The 13,781-nt window shown below is 39.7% G+C and overlaps 2 protein-coding genes across 2 annotated transcripts in view; both read left to right on the top strand.

The window, feature by feature from the left end:
• The window catches only part of exoc3 (exocyst complex component 3), an 8,696-nt gene extending 8,160 nt beyond the window's left edge, over window positions 1-536 (top strand). Inside the window, exon 9 of the mRNA XM_030402252.1 lies at window positions 519-536. Coding sequence (XP_030258112.1) covers window positions 519-536 — 18 coding nt within the window. The remainder of the gene's footprint in view (window positions 1-518) is intronic.
• LOC115573334 (dnaJ homolog subfamily B member 6-like) lies at window positions 489-8,184 on the top strand. The gene is made up of 7 exons (XM_030404071.1): window positions 489-625; window positions 3,832-3,941; window positions 4,135-4,200; window positions 5,039-5,149; window positions 5,330-5,476; window positions 5,608-5,815; window positions 7,288-8,184. Exons 1-7 carry the CDS (start codon window positions 561-563, stop codon window positions 7,391-7,393), a joined length of 813 nt encoding a protein of 270 aa, XP_030259931.1. The 5' UTR covers window positions 489-560; the 3' UTR covers window positions 7,394-8,184.
• Window positions 8,185-13,781: the final 5,597 nt, after the last annotated feature.

Below are 13,781 nucleotides of genomic sequence, written 5' to 3'. Positions count from 1 at the left end.
TTCCATCACATTCCTGCATAGACAACAGACTGCCACAGATCTTGCTTGATATAACATACAATGTATGGCTATGGGATTGCTTTATATAACTGCTAACTCCAAAAGTAACAACGTTACTAACTAGAAAATGTGTGTAAGTTTTGACAGCTGAACTGAATGTGAAAGTATTTCTGGTATTTCAGTATTTCTCAGAACTTCAGAGCTGGCAAAAATGTTACATTACTGTCATCATTTATGTTTGTAGATAAAAGAAAATTTGTTGTACTTTTCACTGGCTGTAATATTGCATACAGTAGTGTTTTTCATTAGGTTTAAGGAAATGTGAACCTTACAGTGTGTAATGGTCTGGTTTGTTGTACAGTGGGGGTGCTACGTGAGTTGCTATAGAATGACCCTGTTAAATGAAGGACACTGACCAGAGTGGCTCATGGTACTACAACCACAGCAGTGCCGTGTTCATATTCATTTAAAGCTACTGTATGTGTGATATTAATAAGCAGCTCTTATTGTTCTTTCAGGTCCATCAAGCTTGCTGAAGTTTGCCCCTTCATCCACTCATCATGGTAGAGTACTACCAGGTGTTAGGAGTCCGGAGAGACGCATCTGCAGATGACATAAAGAAAGCGTGAGTTGACAGAGTTTTGAAGTTGCATATCTGAGCTGTGATGCTCTGAGACAGTTCAGCAGACTTCTGCACAGCGATGCAGTAACCTTGTTGTCTTCCAAAGGCTCTGGCTGCCAGCCATACAGTTGATGAATGACTCTGTCTATGCTGCTCAACTTTCTATAGAGCTTCATTTACAACAGAACTACAGAGTGAGCTCGAACTAAAAGACTAATCAATCTGCAACTCAAGGTTTAAGAGTGTGACAGGAAACATTTGTAAAGTCAAGACGAGCTAGCAGAGCATGTGAAGGAAGTGCTGAGTTTAAACTGTTTCTTGTGCTCTTTGACTTTGAACTGCTCACGCTGATTTCCTCATACGCAAACTGCGCTGTATTGGGGTTGATTGAGTGGCGATTATCTTTAGACGCCATTAATGGGGAAGTTGGCTTGTGATGTCATCTGTTGTTGCTTCTTCACAGTTTTCTCCTTCAGTTTTAACGGCCCTTAATATTTGAAACGGCCGCATCCTGCTTAAACTGTATAAGCCAAAAATGCAGCTCAATTGCTCCAAACATGTTTTAAATCTGTTCCTGCGCTCTCAGATCATGATTTTCAGGTTTAGAGCTATTTTGACAGTTTTATCAGTCATCTTTCATACTACAACTCACTTATGAAATTTTCTCCCTTTTTTATGCCCCCTTTTCTCATTGTTGTCCCTCATCAATGGATATCATCACTTTCACTTCACTTCATTCACAGATTTCTCTTTCCATAAGTCATGACCTAGTTGCTTAGGAAAATCCACAGACCTTGTTAATGTTGTTTTTTTGTGTTTTACTGAACTACACTTTCTACCCATATCACCTTGCGGGATGTGGACTTTAACAATGTCCTCCTCAGCTTGGCTGTGCCATTAGCTGTTTCACTGGTGGTTAGGGCTGCAGCTATTGATTATGTTAGTAAACACATTTTAAACATAATATTCCATTAATTCATTAGGTATTCACATAAGAAATACTTTTGCTCTATGATAAAGCAATAGTAAATGTACAAAAGAGGAAACTGAACCTAACAGTTGGGAACTAATGAACATGGATGCATCAACATCAACTCTTAAGTGAGTTAATGATGCTCATAAGGATCACTAGCTCTTATAAAATGGAAGAGGGTAATGTTTCATATAAAGTTATCAAAACACAGAATCTCAAATTTCGAGCAGTATATTACAAATCCAGAGGTGGGCATTACTGTATGGTCAGCACAGGTAGAAACTGCCTGTGGATGACCAACAATCATTCCAACAATAACAAGAATTGTTTTCAACACAGAAAATAGATAAATAATCACAATTGACATTCAGCGTTGGATTTATCTCTCAGGATTTATTTCACAAAGTCTCCAAAAAGACACTGTAGTTCAAGACTGGATTACAAAGCTGCTGATAGGGATATTCTCACACTGGAGGAGTCATTAGCGCAACAGTCTATAATGTGCAGCTTCCCGAAAATATTTAGTGTGTTGTATATGACACTGATGTTGAAAAGTTGTTATAAAATTCTCATGTTATAATATTCTTTTTTTACTGCTAGAAGCAGTACATTGCTGTAATGTGGTACTTTTACCCCCAACACTGTCAGGGGCAGGGGATAAGAGGGTAAGAAGTTGTATTGTAAAATAAAAGCCTGGGGACTGTGAACTTTTCTCAAAATTATGAACTCGAGCTTGTCCTATACTTGACCTTTGGGGCCATTAGCCATATATCAGCCAATATTCTTATATACATGGAATATATACAGAAGCACAATTTGTGTTGCTGTTATCCTGCAAATAACTTTTGGATTAAAAGGCATCATTGAAAATGACATCATTGAACTGAAATGGTAAATGTTACGGGGAGTTTGATAATTATGAATGACCCCCGGCATCTTTCTCTGCATCATGTTTTGTTAAAACCACAAAAAGTTCAATCAGCACATATAGGACAACATAAGCCATTATTGTCAGATGATATCAGTTGGGTTCTCTTATGAACCACGAATGTGAACTAGTTCATTTTAATCCGTGTCAACTGAACTTTGAACTCATTCTTGTGAAATGGGAACTTGCACAACACTGAGTTTAATTTCAAAGAAAGAAAATAGTTCCTCTATAAAACGGTTCACCACATGGTCTGTGGATTACCTTAAGTAACCAGCTCATGATTTCTGCTAAGAGACATTTCTAATGAGTTTTTCAAATGCCACGAGCCAGGTGCCATCTAGTTTCACTATACTGAAGAGAAAGCAGACATCTCTATGGCCGATATCTCCTAAAATCGGCAACTCACCCCAAAATATTCCAGTGGAGAAAAAATGTGCATTTTGATTTTGGAATGTACTATCCCTTTTAACTGTAACAACTTTCATTATATTTTAGTGAACTTATCATTGGCATAGCAATTGAAAAATTCAGCGAGGTATAAGGACCAGTTGTAATAAAATGCTGTACAGCTGTTATCTAAGCTCCTAAAGTGTAGTATGTCTGTTCTGGTTGATTTGGTGACACCTGTGGTTGGTTGTGGTAACAGCAAGTTTTTTCAATCTCAGAGTTCTGTTGTAAATGATGTGTATAAACTATTAATGGCAGCAAACACATTCTGAAGAGTTACTTTGCAGCTCTGTATTTCACTATGATTGACCACTTGCTATTTCAACTCGTCCACTGACAAAAAATGCACAAAATATCCTGTTGTGTGTTATTGATTTTGTTCTTTTTTAGTGAACAAGACTGCTAACAGCATGATGCTTATCTCTGTGACAAATGCATTTTATTTCTTCTGGCTCCTTCACAGTAAAAGCCATCCTATGGTTCAGCAGTTGAACTGTGTTCATGTGAAGCAGCAGAAGAAATGCTGGGTTTCCAATCATTCTAACTTTTAATGCCTGCAAACACCTGTGGAGAGTTTTTAGAGAGAATTAAACATCAAATAATGCAAATACTACAAGTGGTAGTAGAAGGTGAGAGCATTGTAATTGGGAGCATTGGAACAAAATGAGCATAAATGACCAAATGTCCTTAGGAATGCACAGGACGGGAGAGAGAACACTGCTGGTTGTTTTTTGTTCTTCTCTTAACAGTCACCAGTTCTGTGACATGACGGCTAGATAAAGTTGCTAAGCACCGCATTGTGTTGTTTTCACTCGAGTCGTATTAAACAACCATCATCTGTCCTCTGTCCTCATGTAGGTACAGAAAACTGGCCCTGAGGTGGCATCCTGATAAAAACCCAGAGAACAAGGAGGAGGCTGAGAAGAAATTCAAGGAGCTGTCGGAGGCTTATGAAGTCCTGTCTGATGGTTTGTATCATAGCTGCCTAAACAAGTCTGCTAATAAACAACCACTGGAACACTGAATAGAAGTGAATGGTGGAGCAACTAGAAAGAGTTCAAATGGAACACACTCTTTCCTCATAAGTGGTGCTTCTGTTTCTGACCAGTTGTATTCTCATTTTTTAATTCTAAACTGAGTTGTCTCACTTTCCTCTTCCAGTCAACAAGAGGAGCATATATGATCGCTATGGCAAACAGGGACTGACAGGGAACAATGCAGGAAGAGGTAAGTGCTCCTGTGAAAAAGTTCAAAATGTGCCAGTAACCGAAAACCTGTGTGTCAACAACATTTTTTTTTTCATGTTTGAAGTTAAGAAAACATATGGGTCCAAAAGTCTGAGACCACATTTATAATATTGTCTTCTAAACCTAAAAATAATAAGAGGGTAAGTGAAAGCGAAAAGAAGTCACACTTCTTCAGAAGTGGCTCGTGGTTAGACTGAAGGTTTGTCAGGGCGCAGTGCCTGTAACAGTCATGTCATGGACTTTACTCCACAGTCACCTGACCTCACCCCCATTCAACGTTTGAACAGACTTTTGGAACCAACTGTATGTAAAACACCAAACAGTTGTGTTTTATTGGAAATATTCAGTGATGATGTAATAGCTTCTGTCCCTAAAAATGATCTCACAGCTCATTGTTTGTTCAGGTTTCTCTGATCCTCCCACTGTTACTCTTAGAGTCATTAAGTGCCCTTTTCAACTTCCCACTGGGATTAGCAAAGTAGCAAATCAAGCCAAAGCATAATGCTGGCTTAGTGTAAGCTTTAAAAATGATTTCAGTGGCTAGGAGAACAGTTTGAAATGGATGCCAAATACATCAGATGTGGTTCCAGTGACCCATCAGATTAGGGGGTCTGCATCCAGTCCCAACAGAGTTGACTGTTGGGTAATTCAGCAGAAGCGTAGCTGATGTTGAATGGAACAGATGGAGATGTCCCAGCAGGTGAAAATAAACAGTGACTGAAACCTGAATTTTGTACGTGCATATTGTTATTGGTTTGCTTTTGTTTTTTGGTTGATGTACACAGTTTACATGCATTTTCGTTGTCATGATGTTTCAGGGGGCCACTTTCACAATGGAGATCACTTCCACGAACAGTTCACATTCCGCAACCCAGATGATGTCTTCAGGGAATTCTTTGGTGGCAGAGACCCATTTGCAGACTTTTTTGGTAAGTCATAACGTTTCAGTGTAAAGTATGGATGTCACTAAGTGTGCCACTGCTTTAGTTTGACTTTTTCCCAAGATGCAGAATTGACAACTTTCCACCTAATAGTCTTCCTTATTCCTGCTCCAGTTTTAATTTATTTTAATACTCTCACTTCTTGTGTATTCCGTCCTGTTCTCTCAGGTACAGATCCATTTAGTGATGATCCATTTTTGGGCAGTGGCCGGCGGCACCAAAGTCGGTCCAACCGCAACCGGACAGGTGGCTCGTTCTACGGGGGCTTTGTTGGTTTTCCTCCCTTTGGCGCAGGCTTCTCACCCTTTGACCCCGGTTAGCAGTGCAACAATGATTAAAGAAAGGATCATAAAAACATGTGCCAATGTAAACCGCATCAGCTGAAAAATAGTCCACACTGTTACCTGTTTAAATGATACTCACTCTTTCTGTACTTTTTATCTCAGGCTTTGGTTCTTTTGGCTCCATGAGCGCTATGGGTCACATGGGTCACATGGGTCACATGACAACCATGGGCAGTCTAGGAGGTGGAGGCTTTACCTCTTTCTCTTCCTCTTCCTTCGGGGGAGGAGGTGGAGGAGGGGGCATGGGCAACTTCCGCTCTGTGTCCACTTCCACCAAAATCGTCAACGGCAGAAAGATCACTACTAAAAGGTACATTTGGATCAGTCGGATATCACAGAGAAACTAATGAACTGCACTAGGTTTTAGATTGTGTCACATTCTCTACACATTACAGCATTTACATGGTATGAATCCAAGCCATTCTGAAAACGTGCTTATTTATAAGGAAATAAATAAAAATGTTAGAAAGTTGTTCTGTGCAGACCCTGCTCACACTACCCTAAGTTCCAGTACACCCTCTGTTCTTTCATTTAACTAATGTTTTATATAAGGGTGAACTTGTTAGATTTTGTTGGTCAAAGATTAAGGTCACCGTTCAGAAATTCTGGAGAACTGATCTCCTCATTTCTGAAGAATGTGTAGACTGGGGTGAATTACACTGAAACAGTTATTGAAGCTCAATAAAGGAGAGCAGGCAGAAGCTTCACAGGTTAGGACACTGTGTAGGACTGGACCGGTTCTCCAGTGTCTCATCATATCCTTCAAGCAGAAACGTGGGAGACAGTTAGTCTGCTTACAGCAGACCGGTCGAAGGTCATTCTATGAGTTTACGTAAACACAGCCATGGTTTGTCAGAGATCTGTTTTGTAGACATATCTACAGCTTCTTTGAACTGCTAAGTTTGCAAAGACCATTAATATATAAACTCATAGATCAGACGTCACCATGCCCTCATTCATACCTTATTGGGTCTAACGTTTATACAGGGTACACACGACATCTTATCTTATCTTTACACCAGAGTGTACTTGGCCTTCGATTTACAGTAGATGAAAACAAGGTACATCAGTGAAGGCAAAATCAGTAAAACGAAGTTAGATCTCTTATTTAAATACACAGAGAAAAACACGAGAAAACTCTTAAAGAGGTGTGCCCTGGCAGGGTCCATGTACCACCAAGGTACTGACAAAATCATCTGGCAGCAGGTAGCATGAAAACCAGGGCTTTTCAGCAGGCACTGATTGCCAATCTGCTGTAGTGTGTGTGTGTGTGTGTGTGTGTGTGTGTCTGTGTGTGTGTGTTGTGTGTGTGTGTCTGTGTGTGTGTCAGCAGCTCCGGTGTGGGGAAACCCCGCCCAGCTTCTCAGTGCAGCTCTGAAAGAACAGCAAGCAAAGAAACAAAAAACACCACAGATAATGACACACTGTGACACCCCTGTCTAACTAATAAAAGCTCACTTTGGTAAGCAGATATAATTGGGGATCTGGGTGAGCTAGTGGTAATGGTGGGAAGTATACAGCTGTTCTCCAGCAGTAACAGAACATCTTATGTGGACCAGGTGATAATTCAAGCCTTGTGTCAATATGTGTAACAGTCCTGACATGTTTAAATACAGCCATAAATGCAACTTCTGCCGATCGGACTGGATAATCAAAAGCATCTCTTCAACGAATGAATGAAGCAACGATGTGTCTCATTCAGTTGAGAGCTCTGTTTCTTCTTTGTAGTAATCCCCCTCCTCTTCCTCACCCTCTCCTCCTTATGATTCTTTTCTTCCCCAGAATTGTGGAGAATGGTCAGGAGCGGGTGGAGGTGGAGGAAGACGGGCAACTGCGGTCACTAACCATTAACGGTAAGGAGCAGCTGCTGCGACTGGAACACAAGTGAAGATGGAAGCATCCTCCGCTGGAGAAGTGTTACCTCAGCACAAACATACCAACCAACATGAGCTTGACCAGAAGGAAAAAAAGCAACAAAACAATGTAATAATAGTGCTCTACTGTTGTTTGGATGTACATACTTAGGTTGTGTTTATTCCCCCTCATGTCATCTCCCTGCCGACTCTCATTTGTTAACCGCCCATCCAAATCCAAGGATTTGGATGCAGACTTTTCTATGCATTTTGTTAATGTATTTCTGATTTGGAGCTGTCCTTGTATTTTGGCTCAGGGTGGTGTTATTGTTTTAGTGTTTGGGACCACAGTATTGTTCTGATGTATATGACCCCCCCAGTACTTTCTGTATGCACTCCGTTGTGTGTCAGTCTATGTGCAGACAACACACTCTGTTCAGGAAACAAAGCATGACTTTGCTTTTTGATCTGAAAAGAAAAAGTGCTGAATTTGATTTTAAAAACGTGTGTAGGAGTAACTGAAGCATCTTCTTCCTCTCTGTTTACTGCTTGTCTAACCTCTTCTTTGTCGTCATAATTATTTTTTATTAAAGAATACAATGCTGGTAGGATGAGTTATGCAATTTTATATGTTCTAATACCAATGTGTTTTTTGTTTATTTAATAATGCATGTACACCTGTTGATGTTGAGTCTTAATGTTAAAGCTGCATTATGATGCACAATATTGGAAGGCATTCTATAAATGATATATGGATATAGAAGGGATTTTGTGTACTTTGTAAACCAGTAAATCTGAGTTTCATCCTGTTTTCAGGATGCTGAAATCTTGGCTGGTCTTTGCCTGCTCTTTTGGTTTGCTGTGAGGTAGATAAACAATTTCTGTTCCAACCGTCAAGTATCATGAGCATCATCATAGGGACTAACCCAAGTGTCTGTGCTCACATTTAGATTTCACTTGTTAGAGGTCTTGTGAATTGTGTCGGTTAGATTACAAGACCTACAATATTTAATATACAATACATGGAGGAGAACTGAGGCCACATATGAAGAAATGCTGGGTTTATTTCAGAAAGAAAAAACAATCTAAATTTTGAGAAAAAAATGTCAGAATTAGGAGTTTAAACTCAAGTATGGGGGGGGGGGTCAGAAAAGCACATTTCAGGCTTAAAGCTCTGCAAACATAAAAAGACAAAGGAGAGTTCAACCTGCCAAATCTTCAGTAGTATGATTGTGTATTCACCATGTGGACATCTTGGAATACAGTCAGAACTTACCAGCCTGAACCATACTTCCTCTGACATCACATCCGAGGTGGGAGGCTCAAATGTTGTACACCATACATATCAGTGTTCCAGGTCGCACAGGGAATCAGGGAAGACAAGTTGTTACCACTTAACTGCTTCCTGATTGATCACTCGCTGAAAAGATGATGGATAATGAATAACTGGAGGGCCATATAACAAGGTAAAACAACATGAGTGATGACCCATCAGCCTCCTTTAGACAGCAGCTAACATTAAGCACTCAACCACTTTCTAGCTAACATTACTGTTCAATAGTGTTACAAGACATGAAAGGAAATGTGTAAATGAATTCTAAAATATCAACACATTTTTATTTAGGCATGTAGGTGAATTGCACTGGATGCAATTAGACTAATGTTAACTTGGAAGCTGTTGAAATGCTTACTTTAGCAAATGGGTTATTAAATGTGTTTTTTATACCTTGAAGCACATCCTGATTCTATGCACAGCCATTCACACACAACAATGAAACAGCCAGTGGGGAAAATTCTGGATTCAGTTCATTCTAGTCGTCAAATTAAAGCACTTTCATTACAACATCAAAACCATGTTTAGTGCGTCGCCCTAGAGGTTTGAGAGTCCAACTATCACCTTGGTTAGAATCTGGTTGGGGTCCTTTGTTCCTAATCTCTCTCTTCTGTCCTTTCATGCCAGATCTGTATTGTTTCATCTTTAATGATATAAAATGAAAGAGAGAATGATGAGGTGTTGACTTATCATTGATAGTTTGTCCTCAAACACACAATCAGAACTCAGTTTCATCATGAGCTACAGTGGCTCTGACTTGGCTTGCGATTGGTCCACTGCTTGGCACTGTGTGAAGTCATCCACTTAGTCTGGATGGAGAGCGAAACGCACAGGGTGCAATAATTAATTTGGTCATCATGATGAATCATGAAGAATCGGAACAGGTCCCTCCACAGCAAAGATGTGTTTACTCAAAAGTACACATACAGCCAGCTGAATAACGGCCTGCTGACTCTCAGCCAACAGTGTTACTGGTGTATCCAACATGTTGGCTGGAGAGGGATGGTAGAGCAACAGTCACTTTTCCATACATTACTATCTGTTTCTAGTTTGCTCATAGCTCAACTTGATCACTCGTATATTTGACCAACTGAAAGTTTGAGTATAATTTGTATGGGTGTGGAGGCAGGTGTCAAGTCATTTACAATACACGGGTTACCTGAAGCTAAAGTCAACTAATTTGCTGCTGAGGGCCCTGCAGTCTCCAGGGGGCCTGAAGAAGCAAATCCTGTTCTGTTTAAGTCATCAGTTCATTAAAATGTACACACAACACTTGGGTTCATTGTCATGACCATTTTCACTTCTGAATCAGCAGTAAATATTATCATAGAAATGTAAAAACTAAGGTTGGCTGGTCAGAATACAGTTTTACACAGAAAAGGTTATGGGCCACTGTAGAAATTCTCATTCTCATTACTCTGAGAAAAATGTCATAATTCTGGCTTTAATCCCAAAAGTCAGTTTTTTTCCTCAGAACTCCTTTTCCAGGAAATAAAGGCCACATTATGAGGAAAAATAAAATCAGAATTCTTTAGACTCTGATTTTAGCCATGTTCTTCTTTTTTAGGAATTCAAATACATTTTGTGTGGCCTCTTCACATTCTGGTGATACATTTTGATTTTTTGTTCTGTTTTATAATTAATTTATTGAAGAGTGGAGGGCTGCACATTACATAAATTAAATACAACTATTGTAAAAATGTCAGCCTTTCATATATATATATATATATATATATATATATATATATATATATATATATATATATATATATATATATATATATATATATATAATAAAAACATTACATTTACATTTAGGGCAGATGCTTTTGTCCAAAGTGACTTACAAGAAATACATTTGTCACAAGAAAGACGCCATAACATATCACCATGGATGAAGTAAAAAGAAAAAGAATAGAAACAATTTAAGCCCTCATCTGAGCATAGTAACTGCTATTTATCAAGGATTATTATCAACACTGCTAATGTAATAAAGATTGGGGTTTCAGAGCTCCCTCTGCATGCTTAAATGTGTTGCTGTCATTAGTAAAAAGGAGGTGCCTACCCACAGCCCTCTCAGCCTGCTGGTCCCCACATCAGCTGCACATCAGTTACTCTCAAGCCTGTCTGACTGACAAAAGATTTTCGAAGAGGAGGGTGTGTGACAGAGCTCAACCACATCTTGCTTGCCTTCCACCTGCTGCCACCTATTGATGCATCACATAACTACAACAGGTCTGCATAAACCCATTTAATGGTGATCAGCTGGTTAGTACACCAAAGTAGTGAGCTAAATGGTTATGGGCGCTACAACTGCAGGAGACCACCAAGTGATGATTGTTAGTTAGTTAGTTTGTGTGTCTGTTTATTGGAGGCCACCACAGATGCACAGGTTACCGAGAAAATAATCATGTACAGTTAATGAAAACCTTACACTTTGCACATAAAAAACCTTATGAAAAACGAAAAAAACCAAAGCAAAGAAAACAACAACCACCCAAAAAAAACACCTAAAAAAGACTACATTTCCATGGAGGGACAGAGCCATACAAATTGCTAATAATAAAGTGATGAATAAAAACATGTAGTTCTTAGACTGATCTTTCAAAAAATGTTTTTTGTCTTATGATGAACTTTTCAAGTATATGTACACATCATTTATTCCAAACCTTTGATTACACTTAACAGCAGAATCATTTAGAGGAAATTACTGTATATTTGATTCAGAGACAGGTAGGTCCTAAATTTTCAGGTAAAGACACATGCTTTGTAATCAAGAATACATTTGATGAAGCAGGGTTTAAATTAGATAATGAATAATATTGTATTTGTGTTTAATTCAATCAATGTAAAATAATGTACAGAACTTGTTGGTTGGATTGATGGATGGATGGATGGATGGATGGATGGATGGATGCTCTGGCATATTTTCATAAATTACATTAATAGGCACTGCACCTGTCAAATAAAGTAATAAAATCAATTTTGCAATTAATGCAAAAAATACCAATAAAATGTGCCCTGTCCATTGCATATTAAATGTAAAATGTCATAACATAACATGCTTAGTTAAAGCTGCAGCTGCCAGAATATTTGAATGATACAGCTCCCAGGTCCCTCTTTCTTCCTCTCTGCTGCTGCAGCCCTGCCTTCAAAGCCCCTCCCTTAGAGGAGACTGCTGTGCACAAGCAGGCTTGTATCCACGGTAACATAGGACGCCAGATAACTAAGATGGCACATTCAAATTAACAACAAGAACAAAATAAACGTCCCGATTGTTCTATTTCCGATCAATACATCTAAATTACAAGGACGAGTGCCTCATGCAGATCACTATATCCTGAGTAACAATCAATATTCCTCACATCGCTGTAGATGGAGTTACCAGCTAATCAATACCTGGTGCAACGCCATGCTGCCTTTCTGAAGCAAGAGTAACGTTATTTCTCTAAACCAATTTAACTGCTTCAGAGTGTGCTGAACACAAACTAACGTTATAACTGCTGGTCACTTGAAAGACACTTTTGCTAACCAGTAGCCATAAAGACAGAGCTAAACACCAGAGTTAGCATCAGTGATGTGCACAGGGGGGGGGGCAGGGGCGGTCGCCCCCCCTTGTGACCCAGTTGATGAAAAACGCATGCTAAAGTGCCCTCTTGGTAGCCAAAACGCGTGCTAAACTGCCCTCTCGGCTGGAAAAAACACACTAAACTGCCCCCTTGGCTGGTTAAAACATGATAAACTGCCCTCTTGGTTGGCAAAAACGTGTGCTAAAGTGCCCTCTTGGGAGGCAAAAACGTGTGCTAAAGGTCCCACCTGGTTGGCAAATACAACTGCCCTCTTGGGTTGCAAAAACCCGTGCTAATGTGCCCTCTTGGGAGGCAAAAACACGTACTAAAAGTCCCACCTGGTTGGCAAAATACAACTGCCCTCTTGGGAGGCAAAAACGTGTGCTAATGTGCCCTCTTGGGAGGCAAAAACACGTACTAAAAGTCCCACCTGGTTGGCAAAATACAACTGCCCTCTTGGGAGGCAAAAACGCGTGCTAATGTGCCCTCTTGGGAGGCAAAAACACGTGCTAATGTGCCCTCTTGGGAGGAAAAAACACTTGCTAAAGGTCCCACCTGGTTGGCAAAATACAACTGCCCTCTTGGGAGGCAAAAAAACGCATGCTAAAGTGCCCTCCTGGTTAGCAAAACACACTAAACTGCCCTCTTGGGTGAAACAAACACTAAACTGCCCTCTTGGCTGGTTAAATCATGATAAAATGTCCACTTGGGTGGCAAAAGGGCGTCTTTAAGTGCCCTCCTCATTGGCAAAACACACTAAACTGTCCGCTTAGGTGAAAATAAAACACTTAATTGCTCTCTTGGGTGGTTAAAACAAGTTTAAGCGCACTCTCGGTTGGCAAAACATGATAACCTGCCCTCTAGTCTTGGGTGGTATGAACGCGTGCTTAAGTGCCCTCGTGGTTGGTAAAACACAAGTGCTCTCTGCCATTGCACTGCCATTGGATGGAGAATATTGATTCCAATTAAGGCATGCAAGCTTTCCCAGAGTCATTTTATGGTCTCAACAAGTTAAACCCTGTTTATGTTCAATACACTTTGTATTGCCATTAGCACATATTTTCTGTTTTTTTAAAATGTATTTATTTATTTCTTTTTTGCAAACGGCCGATGGGCTAATAAACTTTCTAGATTTTATTTTCAATTTACAATTTAGGCTAGGTCAGTTAGATTCATTGTATTTAGTATATTATGGAATAAATTGATAGCGGCTAGATGGATGGTAACTTAAGTTTTAAGAACACATTCCCGTTGTTAAAATAAGTCCATTCCATCCATTTAAGTATTCAGTTTTAGACACACTCGCTCTCAAATGGTCACATGTCAGTGGGGACTTAATACTGACTGAGGTGCAACTCGGCATCCTACTGCTGTGTGAGGTAGTAGCTAATACAGCAAGCTGTGTATTAAGTTACCAATGTTGCATTACTAAATACTAGTGTATGTAGCCTGGTGCTATTATTAGGTAGAGATGCCTATCACATGTTTAAGCCTAGGCTGAGGAGCTAGCCTAGCTAAGTC

The sequence above is a fragment of the Sparus aurata genome, chromosome 21, assembly GCF_900880675.1.
Source record: "Sparus aurata chromosome 21, fSpaAur1.1, whole genome shotgun sequence".
Lineage (NCBI taxonomy): Eukaryota > Metazoa > Chordata > Actinopteri > Spariformes > Sparidae > Sparus > Sparus aurata.
This window is presented reverse-complemented; position numbering and strand designations above follow the sequence as displayed.

What these genes read in the sequence shown, in the direction of transcription:
- LOC115573334 (XM_030404071.1), top strand. Translation starts at nt 561, where the DNA reads ATGGTAGAGTACTACCAGGTGTTAGGAGTCCGGAGAGACGCATCTGCA. An exon ending in TTATGAAGTCCTGTCTGATG is followed by an intron (nt 3,942 to 4,134) that starts GTTTGTATCATA and finishes TTCCTCTTCCAG; the next exon opens with TCAACAAGAGGAGCATATAT. An exon ending in AGGGAACAATGCAGGAAGAG is followed by an intron (nt 4,201 to 5,038) that starts GTAAGTGCTCCT and finishes ATGATGTTTCAG; the next exon opens with GGGGCCACTTTCACAATGGA.